The 17,854-nt window shown below is 51.8% G+C and overlaps 1 protein-coding gene across 2 annotated transcripts in view; it reads right to left on the minus strand.

The window, feature by feature from the left end:
* Nucleotides 1–774: 774 nt before the first annotated feature.
* Nucleotides 775–17,854, minus strand: part of LHFPL4 (LHFPL tetraspan subfamily member 4) — a 78,218-nt gene continuing 61,138 nt past the window's right edge. The window contains exons 2-4 of one of the 2 annotated variants that reach the window (XM_050959832.1): nucleotides 13,863–14,099; nucleotides 10,414–10,430; nucleotides 775–5,266 (exon numbers count right to left, since the gene is read on the minus strand). In XM_050959832.1, the coding sequence (XP_050815789.1) occupies nucleotides 5,258–5,266; nucleotides 10,414–10,430; nucleotides 13,863–14,099 (263 nt within the window). In that variant the 3' untranslated portion in view covers nucleotides 775–5,257. The remainder of the gene's footprint in view (nucleotides 5,267–10,413; nucleotides 10,431–13,862; nucleotides 14,100–17,854) is intronic. The other variant, XM_050959833.1, reaches the window with a different exon arrangement.

Below are 17,854 nucleotides of genomic sequence, written 5' to 3' on the forward strand. Positions count from 1 at the left end.
GCTTCATGTGCTCTAATTAATCTATAGCAAACTTTCTTCCCCTTACAGGGAATAAGGCTCCCTTCTAACCCTCTCCTGCTGCCCTCTGGCCATGCTGTATCACACTAGTTAGGAACTGGTGTGGGATCCAGCCGGCCTGTGTCATGCAGTTGACCAAACAATTCATCAGATGGGTGCACCTGTTGGTCCCTGCTGGCAGGACGCAGCTTCATGCTGGTGTGTGTTCTGGCCTTAGCTTTGGAAATGTTCAGCTTTGTTTATCGTGTGCCTGGAGGCGACTTAGGAGCTGAGACTGCACCCAGCCCATCTCCCACCCCTGCCTCCGTGGGTCAGTGCAGAACATAAGAACAGCCATACTGGGTCAGATCAAAGGTCCATCCAGCCCAGTATCCTGTCTACTGACAGTGGCCAACGTCAGGTGCCCCTAACAGGTAATGATCAAGTGATCTCACTCCTGTCATCCATCTCCTCCTTCTGATAAACAGAAGCTAGGGACACCATTCCTTACCCATCCTGGCCAATAGCCCTTAATGGACTTAACCTCCATGAATTTATCCAGTTCCCTTTTAAACACGGTTATAGTCCCAGCCTTCACAACCTCCTCAGGCGAGGAGTTCCACAGGTTGACTGTGCACTGAGTGAAGAAGACCTTCCTTTCATTTGTTTTAAACCTGCTGCCCATTAATTTCATTTGGTGACCCCCTAGTTCTTGTATTATGGGAACAAGTAAATGACTTTGAATTGTTCCTTGTCCCAAGCAATGGGACTCCCGCTGCTTCCCCGGGATGGCAAAGCCTACGCTCTGGTACATCTGATGGGCACCAAGACTCGCCTGATAACAAGCCTGAACCTCCCTTTTCTGAAGCTCCACCTGCTGTTCCCACTGCTAGTCCTGCGGTGGCTCCTCCTGCTGGAGGCTCAGCCTGCCCAGTGTTAGCTCTTCTCCCTCCTTCTGAGTGTGCACTCAAGCAACCACCCTCTGATGCATCCTGGCCTGGGCCATGCATCCCTATCCTGGGGGAGGGGCAGGGCAGAACGTGCTCCTTTGGCGCCGCAGTAAAATGAGCCTTCGAGTGCGTCCCTTCCTTCACCCTCTGGCCCTCACTGTGCCAGCAAGGAAGCACCAGGGACCACCCAGCCATGGCCCTCCTTCGCCAGCCCCCTTGCACAGCCACACTAAGGAAGGGAGTGCCTTCAGCCCTTGGGATCTGCATACCAGTTACCTGCCATCAGCATATTCCCCTCCTCCCTGTTAGATCAGCAGATTTAGGTCCTTTAATCTCTCTTATGAATCAGACCCTCCATGCACACCTTGATCACTGGCTGCCTCTCTGACTGCCCTTATGTCTGTGGTGATGCAGAAAACAGAATTCTAGGGGACTGCTGCTATGGAGCCTTAACCCAGGGGCTGTCACCTCTCTGCTCCATGACACCTCTGCACATGCAGCCCAGATCATGGCTTTGGGGGGTTTTCCTACCATATTACATTGCAAGCTCCTCTTCAAATTTTCCTGTGCAATTGCTCCCGTCTCTTTCAGCATTACTGCTGTCCAACTCTCTCTTTGACTGAATAACTGTTTCCAGTTATTTTTCCCCAGATGTATTAGCTGCATTCTTACAGACTGCTTCTTGCTCTGTTGCAATCTGCCCGTATTTCTATCCTTTCCATAACCCCTCGTATTAGTTCTTTGCTCTTGTTGGTCTTTGCAACTCCTCCCAAGTTACTACGCTCTCCTCTCTCAATTTAATATAGGAGCTCTTTGTAAATAATCCCAGATTCATACCAGTCCTTGCTGGGCACTGCCCCTCATTAAACATATTGTCAGTCTCACACCACACCATGGGGTTCCAATCCAATCCAGTTTGAATTATATTTTCCAGTAAAGTTTTGTGAAACACTGTATCAAACGTTGTACTAAAATACAGATATATTACAGCTACTGTATCCCCTTCTCCACTTCAATCAACAAAACCAATCACATTTGTCTGACACGAGCTGTCATTTGTATCCCCCTATATGCAGAATCCATTAGGTCACTGGTTCCCAAACTGCTCTGTGGAGAACTGGCTGGTTGCTGCGTGTTGGCACCATCTCCTTGGTTCTGGTAGCTAAATTGCTTTAAGAGAAATTTATAAATTCACCAGTATTTTCCTGTTGACTTCTCCGCATAAGCAATAGCAGTCATTGCTACAACAACGTTATGCTGATTGTGAATGGAAGGGGAGAAGGTGCTGGATGTGGTGCTTACCAGGAGCGTGTCAGTAAGAGACCTGTGGGTGTTTGACAACCCCTGCTCTAGATATTTGAGGGTTTGTGTATTTTTCTTAATCTTTGCTATTATTTTAGTGGAACAGAGGTTAGACTTGTCGGATAGGAACTGCCAGGCTTGCACTCAGCCTGTCAGGAAATTCACTGCTACGTTTGCTTTTCTTCTCTTCTCCACACCTTCCAATTTCTCTGGGATTTTTCAGAAAAATTCTCAGTGATTCAGTAAGTGAATCAACTATTTGCCTTAGTGCCCAGGGCTGCAGCCCAGCCAGACTGGCTGGCTTTGTATGTGTTTGCCTCTCCCCAGCATCTCCTAACTGCCTCTTATTCAATGTAGATTGACAAAGTCTTTGTTGCTTCTTAGTTGCCCAAATCTCTTCCCTTCTAATTGTACAGCGAGCTTTCAGAGAACGGTAAAATAGGCCTGACCCCAGGAGTCACCAGAACTCCACCACCAACCTGCTTTCTGCCGAGAGCTGCTTCCCCAGGTGGGTTTGTGAAAGCTCCTTTGGCAGCATCAACTTACTTTGTTTTCTTCTTTCTTCCCTGCAGACTCTGCATATCCTTGTTTGGTTCCCTCCTTCTCTTCCAAACAGCTGCCCCAGCCATGACCCTGATTTCAGTGCTGTCAGCTCCCTTGTGCCTCTACCCTTCCCCAGTGAAATACCAGCTTCTTGTTCTGCTCCCCATCTTAGGCAAGCTGCAGAGGTGAAAGTAAGCCCTTTAAATTCCCCCCCACACACACAGCTCCGGCAGCCACACTGGGGCCGGGATTTAAAGGGCTCAGAGCTTCCATGGCTGCAGGGAGCCCAGAGCCCTTTAAATCCCAGCCCCAGCCCAGCCGCTGGAGCTGCAGTGGGGGGTTAAAGGGCCCGGGGCTCCATCGCAGCTGGAGCCCCAGGTGCTTTAATTTGTCCCGGAGCCCCCAGCCACCTCTGCAGCTGGGAGCCCCGGGTTGATTTAAAGGCTCTGGGGCTCCCAGCCACAGCCGGTGCCTCACGGCCTTTACATATTGAGAGGCCACGCCTCTTCCAGTTGAAGCCATGCCCACCTCAGGGCTCCGGCAGTACCAGTAAGTCCTGTAAGTTACTTTCACCCCTGGCAAGCTGCCTCTCTGTTAATAACTGGCTCTTTCCCCTGCACTTTTCTCTCTCTTTCACACACATGCACCCCCTCCTGTGCCCTGTCCAGCTTCTAGCTGCAGGGGGACTTGGATGATTTCCCTTCCTATTCTACCTTCAGGCTGTGGTCGAAGAGACCATCTCGTGGTTGCCTCCAGCTTTGCATTCACGCTTTCCGTGCTAGTGCTTAGAACTTTATTGCATTGCCAACGCCTGCAGCTTTCTGGTGCTGTTGGCTTATAAAGCCTGTGCCCATGGGACTGTGAGAAGCACAGGAAACCTGACACACTGAGCTGGCCAGTGGGATTTGGTGTGGGGCGTGGGAAAGAGGGGAGGGGGGGTGTGAGAGGGCCTCTCGCTCTGCTCCAGCTAGATGGTGTGATGTGGGCACATTGGTCTTGCAGTGTGGGGCTGAAGTCTAGCTCTAGTCTGGGGAGCTGTGGAGGGTGCTGCTGTCGCTATGGTTACTCTGTGTGACTCTCCTTCCACTTCTCAGCCCTCAGCTCAGGCCTTGAGATGGTGGATTCTAGGATGGACAGGAAATGGCATCGTTCCCTGCAAGGGGCACTGCCTTTCAGGACTCCTAGCTCTGAGCCTTCGAGAAAGCCAGACTGGGAGGGATTTCTGTCTCTCTGGACATGGGGAGTCCCTGCTGCGTTTTGCCTCTCCTGACACTTGGCCCAAGGCCACAGACCGTTCAGGTCCCTCAGCCCTCTGCAGCCTGGAGCTGGAGCCAGCGTGGGGCAGGGCTCCTGAAGTGGAGGGGGTTCCAGGACAGAACATCTCCCTCTGTTCCATTGCCCCCTCCTCCAAGGCTGACCCTAGGGAGAGATGCCAAGGTGCAGCATTGCTTATGCCAGTGGAGATAAAAGCACCATATATGTTGCGTATGGTATTTGACACCAGCCAGAGACGAGAGGGCCCCGGAGGGGGAACAGATCCAGCAGCAGGGGAGGAAAGACTCCCATCCCCACCCCAGGTGTGGTTTGCATTTCCAGTTGTTCCACCTTACGGGGGGCCTGGCTGAGGTTTACATTCAGTACTTGAAGTGAGCCAGCTGCCTCGGCAGCCGCATAGGCTGGGCCAAGCAGTGAGGCCCACTCTGAGTAGAGGGAGCGGGGGGGGGGGGGGGGATTAGGGGGACAGGCCTTCTATCCCTACAGTCTGGAGTGGGGAGGGAGCGCCAATCCGCAACCCCTCCCACCATCCCAGGCAGGATGGAGATAAAGTACAAAGTCAGGGTGGCTGGAATCCCAGGGGACTCAGAGTCACTTTACCCTGTTCAGAGAAGATTCATTTACACATAAAAGTATGAAACGTTCCAGTCTCAGGTGCTGGGTTTCCCCAACAGCAGAGTGCAGAAAAGCGGAGCTGTACAAAACAGGGCAGGGGAGGGTTCTTGGCTGAGTCTAGAGTCCTGGGGGCGTCCCAGACAGACTGTGGCTTGCACCAGCTGCATAAGGAAATGATATGGAGGAAACTCAGCTGGAAGCATTCTCCCGAGGGAGCATGGAAATTCCAGAGCTTCTTGGGAATGTAGAAATATGTTAAAAACTCTGTCTTTTTCCTTGAAACAAAACTGCAGTTTGTTGCTCCTCTTGAAGCAGGTTCAGGGGGATTTGGCATCAAACTCCCTTCATCTACAACCCCCGAGCAGGAGGAGGGAGCCAAAGCTGGTGAGTCGCATGAAATGGACGGGCCGGCATGGACACAAGGCAAGGTTGGCAAATCCCCAGAGAGGTTGGCAGATTCTGAGGCTTCAGGTTGACGTTATGGAACCATCGTCAGCAGACAGAAGGCAGGATAGAGAGAGAGAGAGTCTGAGCCAGGTACCAGCGAGATAAGGGCCCTCTGCATGTTCTCTACATTATATCCTCTGTGGAGAGAACACAGAGAATCAGCATGTGCCAGGCCAGAGCCCCTACAGCACCAGAGCCCCGAGCGGCAGTGTCAGCACCCCAAGGTGCTTGACATAACACATGGTAACAATCAAAGCCGCAGGGCAGGGTGACACTGGGACCAGCTTCCTTGCTTGCCTGCAGACCCAGCAACTGCCCAGGGAAGGAAGGGCTCTTGCAGCTTGTGGCAGTTCCTGTATTCCTGGTACCTCTTTGGGGCCCCGTGCAGCCATTTGTGTGGAACTGGCACCTGTTTCGCCCACCTGCATTTCTGACGTACTTGTCACTGGTGTGGAGCTCTCTGTGCTAAGACCCTACGGTCATTTTCCAGCTCTTCAGCTGGCCAACTGGAAATGAACCCTTGGAGAGGACATGTGGAGGTCTCAAAGTCACTGAGGTGCCCAGGAGCTTCCTAGGATCCTTATCCAAGAGATATCCAGAAAGTCCCTGCACAGGGAGGGCACTGCAAGTGACAGGGGCCAGCACATCAGTGACAGTCCCTGCTGAGCTGCTGTTGAGAAGGGCAGGCAGACCCCACCCGCCTCCAGCAGCAGGGAGTTTAGGACACTCTGCGGAGCCGGGATTCGGGTCTCAGCTGCTATGGGAGGGCAGGGAGAAGCGGCTCCTGGCAGGTGAGGTGAATTACACAGTGACTGCTGCAGTGCAGCCTTGTCTGACCTGGGGCCAGCAGAAGCTTGTTACTTTTATGGGTATAAACTGTGTAGCCCTAAGCGACAGTCGTCCTGTACAGGCCCAAGGGGATACACTCTGCGCCACTCCTGCTCTGCAAAGACAACCTGCCCCAGGCCTGCTGCATTCTCAGCCTGACTCCTTCCTCACACCTTGGGGGCCCCAGTCCAGCAGCATGTGACACCATCCCAACTCAACTGCACTGCTTGCCTGTGCAACACCCTGCTGCAGCCCTCTCACGCACTGTCAGGCCCTTGCTGCCTCTGGCTCATGCCACACGCAGTCCCCTCCCTTCCCGCTTCTCTCACATTCTGCCATGACAGCTGGTAGGGAAGGGTGGGGATTCGCCTAAGCTGGTGAGTGCTGGAAGGCTCTCCTCACTCCCCCATGTGCTGTCAGGCTGGATGGGGACTCCTGGGACTCGCCCGGGAGGGACTAACCCTTTCTGTTTTCCTACAGTCCACCCTGCTTAAAGGCAGGAAACAAAATCTCTGCCAAAGGCCTGATTCGGCTCGCCAGTAACACTGTAAGTATAAGGGAGGTAAGGGGAGCCCACTGGTACGGACACGTAAGAACAGCACATAGTTAATTGTCTTTCCCATGTTGCTCGTTGTCTTTAGACTGAGAGCTCATCGGGACAGTGACTGTCTCTGCAGCCCAGGTCTGCACCAGCCAGAGTGACGCTGGCCCCACCTCAGGAGTGAGGCCCCAGGTAACCCCTCCCAGTACACATACCCCTGCAGCATGCCAAATCCTCCTCCCAGCGCGCACACCCCTCCAGCACCCAAAATACTCCTCCCAGCGCACACACCCCTCCAGCACCCCATGTACCTCCTCCAGCACCCCAAATGCTCCTCCCAGTGCGCACACCCCTCCAGCACCCCTGCACTCCCTCCAGCACCCCAAATACTCCTTCCAGCGCGCACACCTCTCCAGCACCCCAAATACTCCTCCTAGTAGACATACCCCTGCAGCACTCCAAATCCTCCTCCCAGCGCGCACACCCCTCCAGCACCCCAAATATTCCTCCCAGTACACATACCCCTGCAGCACCCCAAATACTCCTCCCAGCGTGCACACCATTCCAGCACCCCAAATATTCCTCCCAGTGCGCATACCCCTCCAACACCCCATGTACCCCTCCAGCACCCCAAATACTCCTCCCAGCGTGCACACCCTTCCAGCACCCCAAATATTCCTCCCAGTGCGCATACCCCTCCAACACCCCATGTACCCCTCCAGCACCCCAAATACTCCTCCCAGCGCACACACCCCTCCAGCACCCCAAATCCTCCTCCCAGTACACATACCCCTGCAGCACCCCAAATCCTCCTCCCAGCATGCACACCCCTCCAGCACCCCAAATCCTCCTCCCAGCATGCACACCCCTCCAGCACCCCAAATCCTCCTCCCAGCACGCACACCCCTCCAGGACCCCATGTATCCCCTCCAGCACCCCAAATACTCCTCCCAGTGCACAAAACCCTCCAGCACCCCGTTTACCCCCTCTAGCACTCCAAATACTCCTTCCAGTGCGCACACCCCTGCAGCACCCCAAATACTCCTCCCAGTGCACAAACACACTCAGCACCCCAAATACTCCTCCCAGTGCGCACACCCCTCCAGCACCCCAAATACTCCTCCCAGTGCGCACACACCCCCAGCACCCAAAATACTCCTCCCAGCACCCAAAATACTCCTCTCAGTGCGCACACCTCTCCAGCACCCCCAAATACTCCTCCCAGCACCCCAAATACTCCTCCCAGTGCGCACACCCCTCCAGCACCCCCTGCACCCCCTCCAGCACCCCAAATACTCCTCCCAGTGCGCACACCCCTCCAGCACCCCAAATACTCCTCCCAGTGCGCACACCCTCCAGCACCCCATGCACCCCTCCAGCACCCCAAATACTCCTCCCAGCATGCACACCCCTCCAGCTCCACAAATACTCCTCTCAGTACGCACACCCCTCCAGCACCCCAAATACTTCTCCCAGCACATATACCCCTCCAGCACCCCAAATACTCCTCCCAGTACACACACCCCTCCAACACCCCATGCACCCCCAAATACTCCTCCCAGTGCACACCCCCTCCAGTACTCCCAAACACCCCTGCAGCACCCCCATGTACTCCTCTCAGTGTGCACCCCCTCCAGCACCCCCATATGTACTCCCTCTAGCACCCCTAAATACTCCTCCCAGTACACACACCCCTCCAGCACTCTTCAGGTACCCTCTCCCAGTACACACCTCCCCACCAACACCGCCCCCGTATCCTCTCCAGCAACCCCAAATACTCCTCCCAGTACACACACCCTTCCAGAACCCTTCACATATCCTCTCTAGCACTTCCCAGTACATACAAACCCCTCCAGCACCCCCCAGCCCTACCCCCTCTCCAGCTCTCCCTCCAGCAGTGTCCTCATTTTGGGAACCTGAAATATGGTAACCCTATATACGGCACCCAGCACCATGGGGCCTTGATCCTGGCTGGGCCCCTCAGTGCTCCTGGGATAGAAATAGTGAATGGAGTCCTAGGTGGTCCTGTCCTCTCATGTCGTGGCAACATATTGCCTTCTGGGGACTTGCCCCACTCATTGGACCAGTCCGAGTGCGAGGAGCACTGCTGGAGCAAGGCATTAGCTTCAGACAGGCTGTGGCTGATCCTGAGAGTGGTTCAGAACAGCAACCCCTACAGTCCTCTTACTGACAGAGAAGGGACAGGCATGAAGGGCCTGATGAGCCCCCACCTCCGCCCCACCAGTAATGGGGACATGTCAGAACTAGCCATATCTCCCCTTCCCCAGCACCTCTCAGACTAATGCAATTGGACAGAACTGAACCAGCCCAGCCCTTCCCCACTCCATACACACACTAACTCAGGGGTGACAGCTCTTGTGAATTAATTGTGAGTTGCTCAATTTTGAACCTGCAGGAGGAGCTCTTGTTATGACGTGAATATCTCCATCCTCCAATTTTCAGCCCTCTGGTTGACAGAGATCTGTCTTCGTCACAGCCCTGCCTTTATGTCAGGCCCTATGTGAGTATAAAGGAGCAGAGGATCGTGGGGAAGTTGGAGACGGAGTGTCAGGGGGATCAGGGAAGAGCTGCTGCTGCATACAAGGGAAGTCCCAAGGGGGTGTAGTTGGAGCTGTGGGAGGGAACCAGTAATTATCCAAGTTCTCCCCCAGCAGCAGGTGGTCTCGAGGCAGTGGGAGCAAAGGATAAAGAAAATAAAAATTAAGTATTCTCAGCAATTTGCACAATTAATTAGTCATTTTTTAAATTGAGATAATGTTTTGGAGAGATTATTGGATGATTACACACTGGATCAAATTGCATATAAAGGATGGAACGCTTTTTAAAAAATTGAAATGCATTGAAGGTGGGAACTGTTTATTTTTAAAAACTCCAGGATTCCAAATCTAATTACTGCACTCAGCAAATCTGTTTAGTCTTAAAGCCTCAGTCGTGCACTTAGTGCACACTGTCCACCTAGCTTAGGGTCCGTGTGGCAGCCCATCGGTTCTGAGACGGGCACAGAAAATAGCTTGTGTTTCGTTCTGTGTGCCTGATTTCTGAAGGCACTGCTGATCAGGCAGGAGAGTGCAGTGGGACAGGTCAGGAAAGAAAGCTGAGGCAGGGCCAGGGCGGCTGCAGGCACCAGGCGGCAAGCCGCAGGGGCTGGCCTGCCGGTCGCCATGAGGGCAGCAGTCAGGCAGCCTTTGGCGGCTTGCCCATGGAGGTCCGTCGGTCCCGCAGCTTTGGCGGCAATTCGGTGGTGGGTACACCGAAGGCGCGAGACCGGCAGATCACCCTCAGAAATGCAGCCGAATCCGCGTGACCGGCGGACCTCCCGCAGAAATGCTGCTGAAGGCCGCCTGACTGCCGTGCTTGGGGCGGCAAAAAACAGAGCTGCCCCTGGGCAGGGCTATGTGGGAAGGGCAAGGAGTCAAGACAGTAGTTAGGAAATGGATGGTAGTTCCCCATCTCAGGGATGAGGAGAGAGTGAGTGGACTCCCATCTGAGCAGCCAAGGAGTAGCAGGCATGTCTGGGGCCATTAAAAGGTTGTCTTTTCAGCCGGACATTTTCTCTCTCACACACACAAGGGAGGAGCAGAAGGGAGCTGAGACGTCAAGACAGGCTAAATATGATTTGATTTAAAAAAAAAAAAAAGAGAGAGACACGTGATTTAGGGGCTAATCTCAACATCTCTGGGGTTGACTCAGGATTTTTGATCCTGTAAGGTTAATAGTACTGCTACCGGGACAGAACAGACCCAGACCCAGACCCAGACCCAATGCCCTCCACACAGATGCAGATAGAACAGAAGTAGTCCCAACACCCTTCTCCTCCCTGCCCCCCAGCACACACACTAACTGGACAGGATGGAACCAGGCCTGGTGGACCATGCTGCAACACACAGAACTTACCGCAGTGCCAACAAAATCTGTGAAAAATATATATGACAGAGAGAGAGAGTGTTAGGAGTCTGCTCTGGGTCCGACTCAGCCTCTGCTTCCTCCTGGCTACATTGCCAGTCAGAATAAGGGGTTCCTGTGGCACATCTCCAAGCTCTCTAGGGCTACTCTGAGTTTAAATTCATGACTCATTAGTCTACATCCTATTGATCTGGTCTTGGTTTAGATACAGTGGGTTAAATACTGCGTGGTTCTACTGTCTCCCACGCCTCCCTTCCCAGTGATTTGGCTGATTTGCACCAGTGTAACCAGGAGGGGAAGGTAGCTCCCTGGATGGAATGGTCCATACACCACAGGAGCACATATAGCCTGATCCCTATTAAGGAGAGTGCACCTGCTTAAACGTGCATGCACAAAGCCTGTAGCCAGAGCCCTCCATGCTTTACGCAGATATTTTTATGCACTCACCTCTGGCCATAGACAGATTGCTATACCCTGATTCACAGTAACACACTCAACTCTCCAACCCAGGTCTGAAGAGCCCTATCCCCAACTGAGGCACAAGAGGAATCTGGTCTCATTTGTTCCTATGTTTCCCTCCGACTGTTTGCCATTGAGTCTCAACCTGGCCCTGGACGGACCCTCATCTCTGGCCTAGGTGTTTTTTAGCTTCTGTGACAATAGAAAAGTATGGGGCAAATTTCAGGATCTGTTTTTCTCTGTCAGAGAGAAAACTGTTTCTGACATCAAAGAGCTTCCCTGCTCTGGAGGGAAGACCCGTGTTACAGCTGAAAGGGCCCTGTCGCTAGGACACAGGCCTGTTGTGCCAGGAGGAAGCGAGCAAGTCTGTGGTCAGAGTATTGACCTACTGGGTAGTTCCCAGTTTTTCAGGCAGCGAGGGCACGAGTACAGTTTGTCTAAGACCAGACGAACTCAGACATGATCTAGTTAAAAAATCCCTAATGGGACTGGTATTTATGTATCTGGCTTTGTCCATAATGAACAAGCATCTGTAGCTAGTATCTCAGTACATCATAAAACAGCACCATGTCATACAGCAGTCATCCTGGGCATTCACAAGAACTCACTCTAGTTCCACTAGCACTCCCAGAAAGAGGATGAGGCAGGAATCAGAGATGAATGTGGAATCTATGAAGCTACTCCTGTGTGGCAGCTCACTACTAGGAGTTTGCCTGGCATTGTGGATAGAGGCATGTTGCACACGCACAGCTGCATGAACTCACACACACAAGCACTGAGTGAGAAACCCTACACATATTTTGAAACCCCTTTAAGCAGGTTCCCTGCCTTTTACAGTTACAAGAAACATGGCTTCTCCGAACTGTTCCTTGTTTGATGTGGATCTGTCCTACCACCAAACATTTTTGTGAATTTCTGTAACTTATTATTCTAGAGACTCTTTGATCTGATCCCAAGAAAAACCTGGCTGTGCACCATCTGTAAAGGGCAGCCTGGTGCCTGGTGGCAGCACAGCTCGCTGGACAGTTTGAAGAGCTCCCGTTCCCATATAAAAGCCTGGGCTGAGCATTCAGAGGCTGCATGCAGAGTGGACCTGGAACAGATGGGGGTCAATGAACCTCTCCCAGTCAGAGGTGAGGGGACAGGGATTCAGTCAGACCTAGGCCCCCACCCACCCTAATGCACCTGTGCTCAGAGCCTCTTCCCTTGGCTTCCAGCTAGCCCTGCCCACTGTAACTCTAGGGTTAATCCAAACAAATAGTGCAAACTCTAAGGCCTGTAGATTGATTGTGATTAATTGCATTTCCCTTCTGGCCTTTGTTCAAATTTCAGTGATGCCAAGGACAGGAGACAATGTAACCAGCTGAGCAAAGCATAGGCAGAATCAAGAAGGCACAGGAAGGAGGACAGGTGCCACAAATGAGAGAATTAGAGATATTGTTCCTGCACCAGTTATGGGAGGAATACAAACCCTTCTGCTTCAGGGAAGGGACCAGCCTCTGACTGAGGAGTTAGGAAGAAACTTCCCATATGAGCAGGATATGCTCTAACTGCCCATTCAGGGGCTATCACACCTTCCTTGGAAGCAGCTGGGCCTGGCTGCTCTCACAATAGGAGACTTGGCTAAATGGACCTGTGTGGACTGCTCCCACCTAGCCATTCTAGTATTCCAAATGGAAACTGCACTGGCTAATCTGATTGGCTGGGGGACTGAGCCACGCACCAATCTGATCGCTGGCTGGGTGGCCATTCTTCAAAAATAAACAAATATTCAGCCAGTCACAAATCAGATTTTATTTTTAGAAATGCTATTATTATAGATAAACTGGTATTTGACTGGCTGAAGCACCATATAAAAATGTACCCTAAATCAATCCAAATGCAGTAGGGACATTAGCCTTTTGGTGTCGCTGGACTCTGATCTTGGCATGGACCAGCAGAGAACTTTGCAGTCTTACAGCACAAGGGCCATTTCCCTTGGGAACACATTATGCACTGCTGACTCTCCTGCCACAGTGACTCAGAGGAAAGCTGCTTTGGGAGTAATGCTAACTGTGCCCTGTCTGTGACAGTAAGTCATTAAACCCCTTCCTGCCTCTGGGTGTCTGAGGGATGCAGCAAAGGAGGGGCCAGAGGCGCTGGGGCAGAAGTCTGTCATGCAGGGATTCCCCACCCCAGTGCACAGATGAATGAGCTGCTTTCCCTGCTCTTAACAGTGGCTGACCTTCTCATCACAGAACCTGACTATTCACAAACCCAACTGAACGCCTAGAGCTGGAACCTGCCTGGCAGCTGCCCCCAGCAGCTAGGACTGGCTGGGGGAGATTCTGTTAGGGTTAATTGAGAATGTCCCCCTTGCCCCGACCTTAGCAGAACCATTTGGAAGCCTGTCCCCTGAAGCAGGTTCTTGTGCTGGCTGGAAAACCTAGGACCTGTAAAATATTTGTCAAGTTTTACTGTGCTCCACAGGGTGGCTCAGTGTCCTTCACTGCAGCTAAATGTGGAGCTCTTCCCCCTCGCCCCCACCTGACCCTATTTATAGTGTTAAATGTGGGCAGGTCTGGACCAGGCTCCAGGAAAACCAGAGAGAGAACAGGAATGTGTGCAGTGTGGGAAGGTTCCGCTTGCACGTGGTTCTGCACAGACCCTGGCAGCTCCTTGCACAGGGGCTACCTGCACCCCTAGCAGGATGGGGACTGGCACCCATGTATCTGGCCAGAAACTTGGGCTTATCAGGTATTTTTCAGGCTTCAGCACTTTTGGTGGCACCATGGCTGTGAAAGAGCTGCTGACTAGATGAGAGGAGGAACAGAGACACAGCGCAGTCTGGAGAGGGTGGCACTGGAGTTCTTAAGTCCTACCACTATCTTGATTAATGTAGGCAGGGAGAGGGGCTGGAAAGGGCTCTGCCAGGAGATATGCCCTATTGTGGAGGCATGGGAGGGATAGCGGCTGCAGCTAGGGGCAGGAGTGGTTCTTACCTTTGTTCTCTGTCTTGAGCTCCTCATGAAGCAGGTCATTCTGCCGGTTGCCAAGGACAAAGGCCAGGAAGGAAAGGATGAGGGCGTTGAGGATGCCGATGATGGCAAGGATGTAGGCCCAGCGCACAGAACAATCGCCCAACGAGTACTTCCCTGTCTTCTCCCCGCACATGTCCCTGACAGTCTCTGCATCCCAGCCATCTGGAAATATCATGCAGCCCAGCACCAGGCAGAGTGCTGGACAGGGAAAGAGGGATACAGGGACCGGAGGGGGAGAGGAGGGTGGGGCGGGAGAGAGAGAACAGAAATTTGAGAATAGCAGGCTCTTTAATCTAGCAGGCAAGAATATAACGAGATCCAGCAGCTGGAAGTTGAAGCTAGATACCCTCAGACTTGAAATCACTTTTTTTTTTTTTTAAACAATGAGAAGAATTAACCACTGAACAATTCACCAAGGGAAGTGGTGGATTCTCCAGCAATGGCAATTTTCAAATCAAGATGGGATTTTTTTTCTTAAAAGATACACTGTAGTTCAAGCCCAGCTATTGGACTTGAAGCAGGAATTCATTCAGGGCAGTCCTCTGGCCAGTATTCTGCAGAAGGTCAGATTAGATGTTCACAAGCATCCCTCTGGCCTTAAAATCTATGCATCTCAACACTTCGACTATTAGCAAACAGCGGTGAAACTGGCGAGTAAAGTGTGTCTCATCCCCTTCTAGTGGGTGATCCACAGAAATGGTATCAGCCTGCAGCTGCTACCTCTTACTGCATTAGCCCAAGTGGCAGGGGATGTGCTATGGATCTAAAGGTTCCAACCCCGCTGATGACCCCTGTGGGAGTCATAGGTTTCTACAGGATGGGATTTCTGGGTGTATATTTTTAGTTTGCTTTCCTAAAAACCTAGGAAATTACACTTTAAAATTATATTAAAAGAATGCTATTGAGGTTGCAAAGCCAAGCACTCACAAGTTAGGAAATGCCAGAGGTAAGGTTTTCTGTCCAACCTTAATTTGGCCCCTTGTGCATATGCTTTATGATACAGTCTTCAATTACATCATCACGGACCTCTGCCTCATTCAGTGCAGAGGAAGGACCATGGTCACTGAAGTGCTAGCCAATATCTCTTTATTATTCTTATTCAATTCATTACCAAATCAGCAGGTGCAGATAACTTGCATTCAGATGTTTTAAAAGAGCTAGCTGAGCTGTTAATGTTGATTTTCAATTAGTCTTGGAACAATGGGTAAATCCCAGAAGAAAGCTAATGTGGCACCAATATTTAAAGAGGGCAAAAAGGATGAGCAGGGGAATTGATTATTTCTGTCAGCCTGAAATCAATCTCTGGCAAGATCAAAATGGAGAGGCTGATATGGGAGTGAATTAATACAGAATTAAAGGAAGGTGATATAACTGATGCCAGTCAATATGGCTTTATGAAAAACATCCTGTCAAACTTACTTGGTATCTCTTTTTAGTAAGATGACAAGTTTGGTTGATAAAGTGTCAATGTAACAAACTTAGACTGCTGTAAAGTGTTTGACTTGGTACCACACAACATTTTGATTAAAAAAACACTAGAACAATATAGAAGTAACATGGCACATATTAAATGGATTAAAAGCTTGTTAACTGGTAGGTTTTAGCTGCAAGCAAGGAGTCATCATTACAGGTACATTTTAGTCACTGGTGTTTTTAGTAAAAGTCACGGACAGGTCATGGGCAGTAAACAAGAATTCATGGCCCATGACCCGTCCGTGACTTGTACTGTATACCCCTGACTAAAACTTGGGTGCTCTGGGGCAAGGGGTGACTCGGGACCCGTGCTGGTGGGAGTGGAGGGGGCTGGCAGGGATGGCAGGCTTCCTACCTAGCTCCGCGCAGTTCCTGAAAGTGGCCGGCATGTCCCTGTGGCCCCTAGGTAGAGGCGTGGACAGGGGGGCTCCTCACTCTGCTCCTGCATCAAGTGGCCACTCTGCAGCTCCCATTGGCCAGGAACTGTGACCAGTGGGAACTGTGGGGCCAGTGCCTGCAGGCAGAGGCAGCACACAGAACCACCTGTCTGTGCCTCTGCCTAGGAGCCGAGAAAGGGACATGTCACCGCTTCTGGGGAGCCCTCCGAGGTAAGTGCCGCACTGAGCCCTCACCCCATCCTGTGGCCCAATCCCCAGCCCTGAGCCGCTTCCCACACCCAAACTGCAGTTGTTGGGGGGGACAGAATGGCCTGAGACCCCCCCAGCTGTGGTCAATGTGGCTGGCCCGGAGGCCACCCAAGCTGCTCAGGCGGCCTCCAGGCCAGCCATACTGGCTGCTGCAGAAGTCACAGAGGTCCTGGAAAGCCAAGGAAACCGTGACAGACTCACAGCCATAATCATCATCAAGTGAGTGTGCTTCCAGGGGGTCCTGCAGGGATCAGTTCTTGGCCCTATGCCAGGGGCGGTGAGTAAACAGGCCAGGGGAGGCTCAGCCTCCCCTAACACTGCTGCGGCCGCCAGACCCCTAGTTGCAGAGTTTTGGAGGAAGTTTATTATTTATTATGCCCCATGCAGGTTCCAGGGTGGCTGAGGAGGCAGTATGTGCTATTCAGCTTCCTGGGTTCATCAGTAATCGCCCTGGACTCCAGAGAGATTACTGTTGTGCTCTCAGCTTCCTGGGTTCATAGCACCTGCTCAGCTGCCCCGGAACCTGCATGGGGCATCAAAAGCATCTTCTGCATGAGAGGCTTTTCCCTAGGTTGGCTTGGGCTCTGGGAAGGGGAGGTGTATAAGGGGGGGTCACACTCAGAGGCGTGCTATGTGAAAGGGGTCACCAGTACAAAAGTTTGAGAATCACTGTGTTAATGTATGTTTTTAATTGGCCTCGATTTATGACTGTGATCTAGCAATGCTCTTCTTCGCCCTTCAGGCTTTTACACAGCTGCCATGGGATCCTGCAGGATTGGAAGTGGCCTCAATCTTTGTGGCTCCTTCCTGGGAAGGAGAGCTGCTATGTCAGTATTTAATGTTTGGTTTGTCTCTGCTGTTCTCTAGGAGAAACAGGTGTTGTCAGAGCCTGGGAGGGAACCAGAGCGTCCCACCCTAAGTCTGGCTGTCATATCTCTTCCCTATCTGTGAAATGGGGTGTTGAGCCTGACCCCTGCTGGGAAGATGATGGCTAATTAATGTTTATAAAACTCTGTGGAGCTTAAAAGTGCCTCATAATAGTAAATTAGACTGAGCTCTCCACCACCAGCATGAAGAGAGGTGTCAGGGTGATGGCTAGGGTGGGGCTAGGGTGACCAGACATCCCAATAAAATCAGGACCGTCCCAATATTTAGGTGTTTGTCCCGCATCCCGACTGATCTTTGGTCAGGATGCAATTTGTGCCGATATTTCGTTCCGCCAGCAGGCAGCACTCAGCTTTTTTATCTATCTATCTATCACTGCTCCGCCGGCAGTGCTTGGCTTTTTTATCTATCTATCTATCTATCTATCTATCTACCATTGCTCCGCCAGCAGCGCTCTGCTTTTTTATCTATCTATCTATCTATGTATCTATCATTGCTCCACCGGCAGCACTCACCTTTTTTTTTTTTCTTCTCTGCCGGTGGAGCCTCCCCACCCCCATGTCCCGATATTTTCTCCCTCTCATCTGGTCACCCTAGGTGTGGCAGGGGGTGGGGGAGAAGGACAGATGATTGTTACAATTCGGGGTAACTGCACCTGTATGCCCCTTCACCACAGGCACCCACTCTAGGTTCCAGCTCCCAGCTGTTGGGCGGAGACTCGTGTCCCACTCACCCCACCCAGGGATTTTTAAGGGCACACAGCTCCCTGCCTTACATTGTGACAACCACAGCGAGACAGACTGCCTCTTTAGGCACTCTGCTTCCTCTCCAAGAACTGTGACCAGTGTATTTCCAGCAGTTACAAGTGATCGTACCGCTTCTGCTAAGCAAGAACATGTATTCTTAGGATAAAAGCAGTACAGGAAAAAAAATATATTAAAGAAATAA

Source organism: Gopherus flavomarginatus, chromosome 6 (genome assembly GCF_025201925.1).
Source record: "Gopherus flavomarginatus isolate rGopFla2 chromosome 6, rGopFla2.mat.asm, whole genome shotgun sequence".
In the NCBI taxonomy this organism is placed as follows: domain Eukaryota; kingdom Metazoa; phylum Chordata; order Testudines; family Testudinidae; genus Gopherus; species Gopherus flavomarginatus.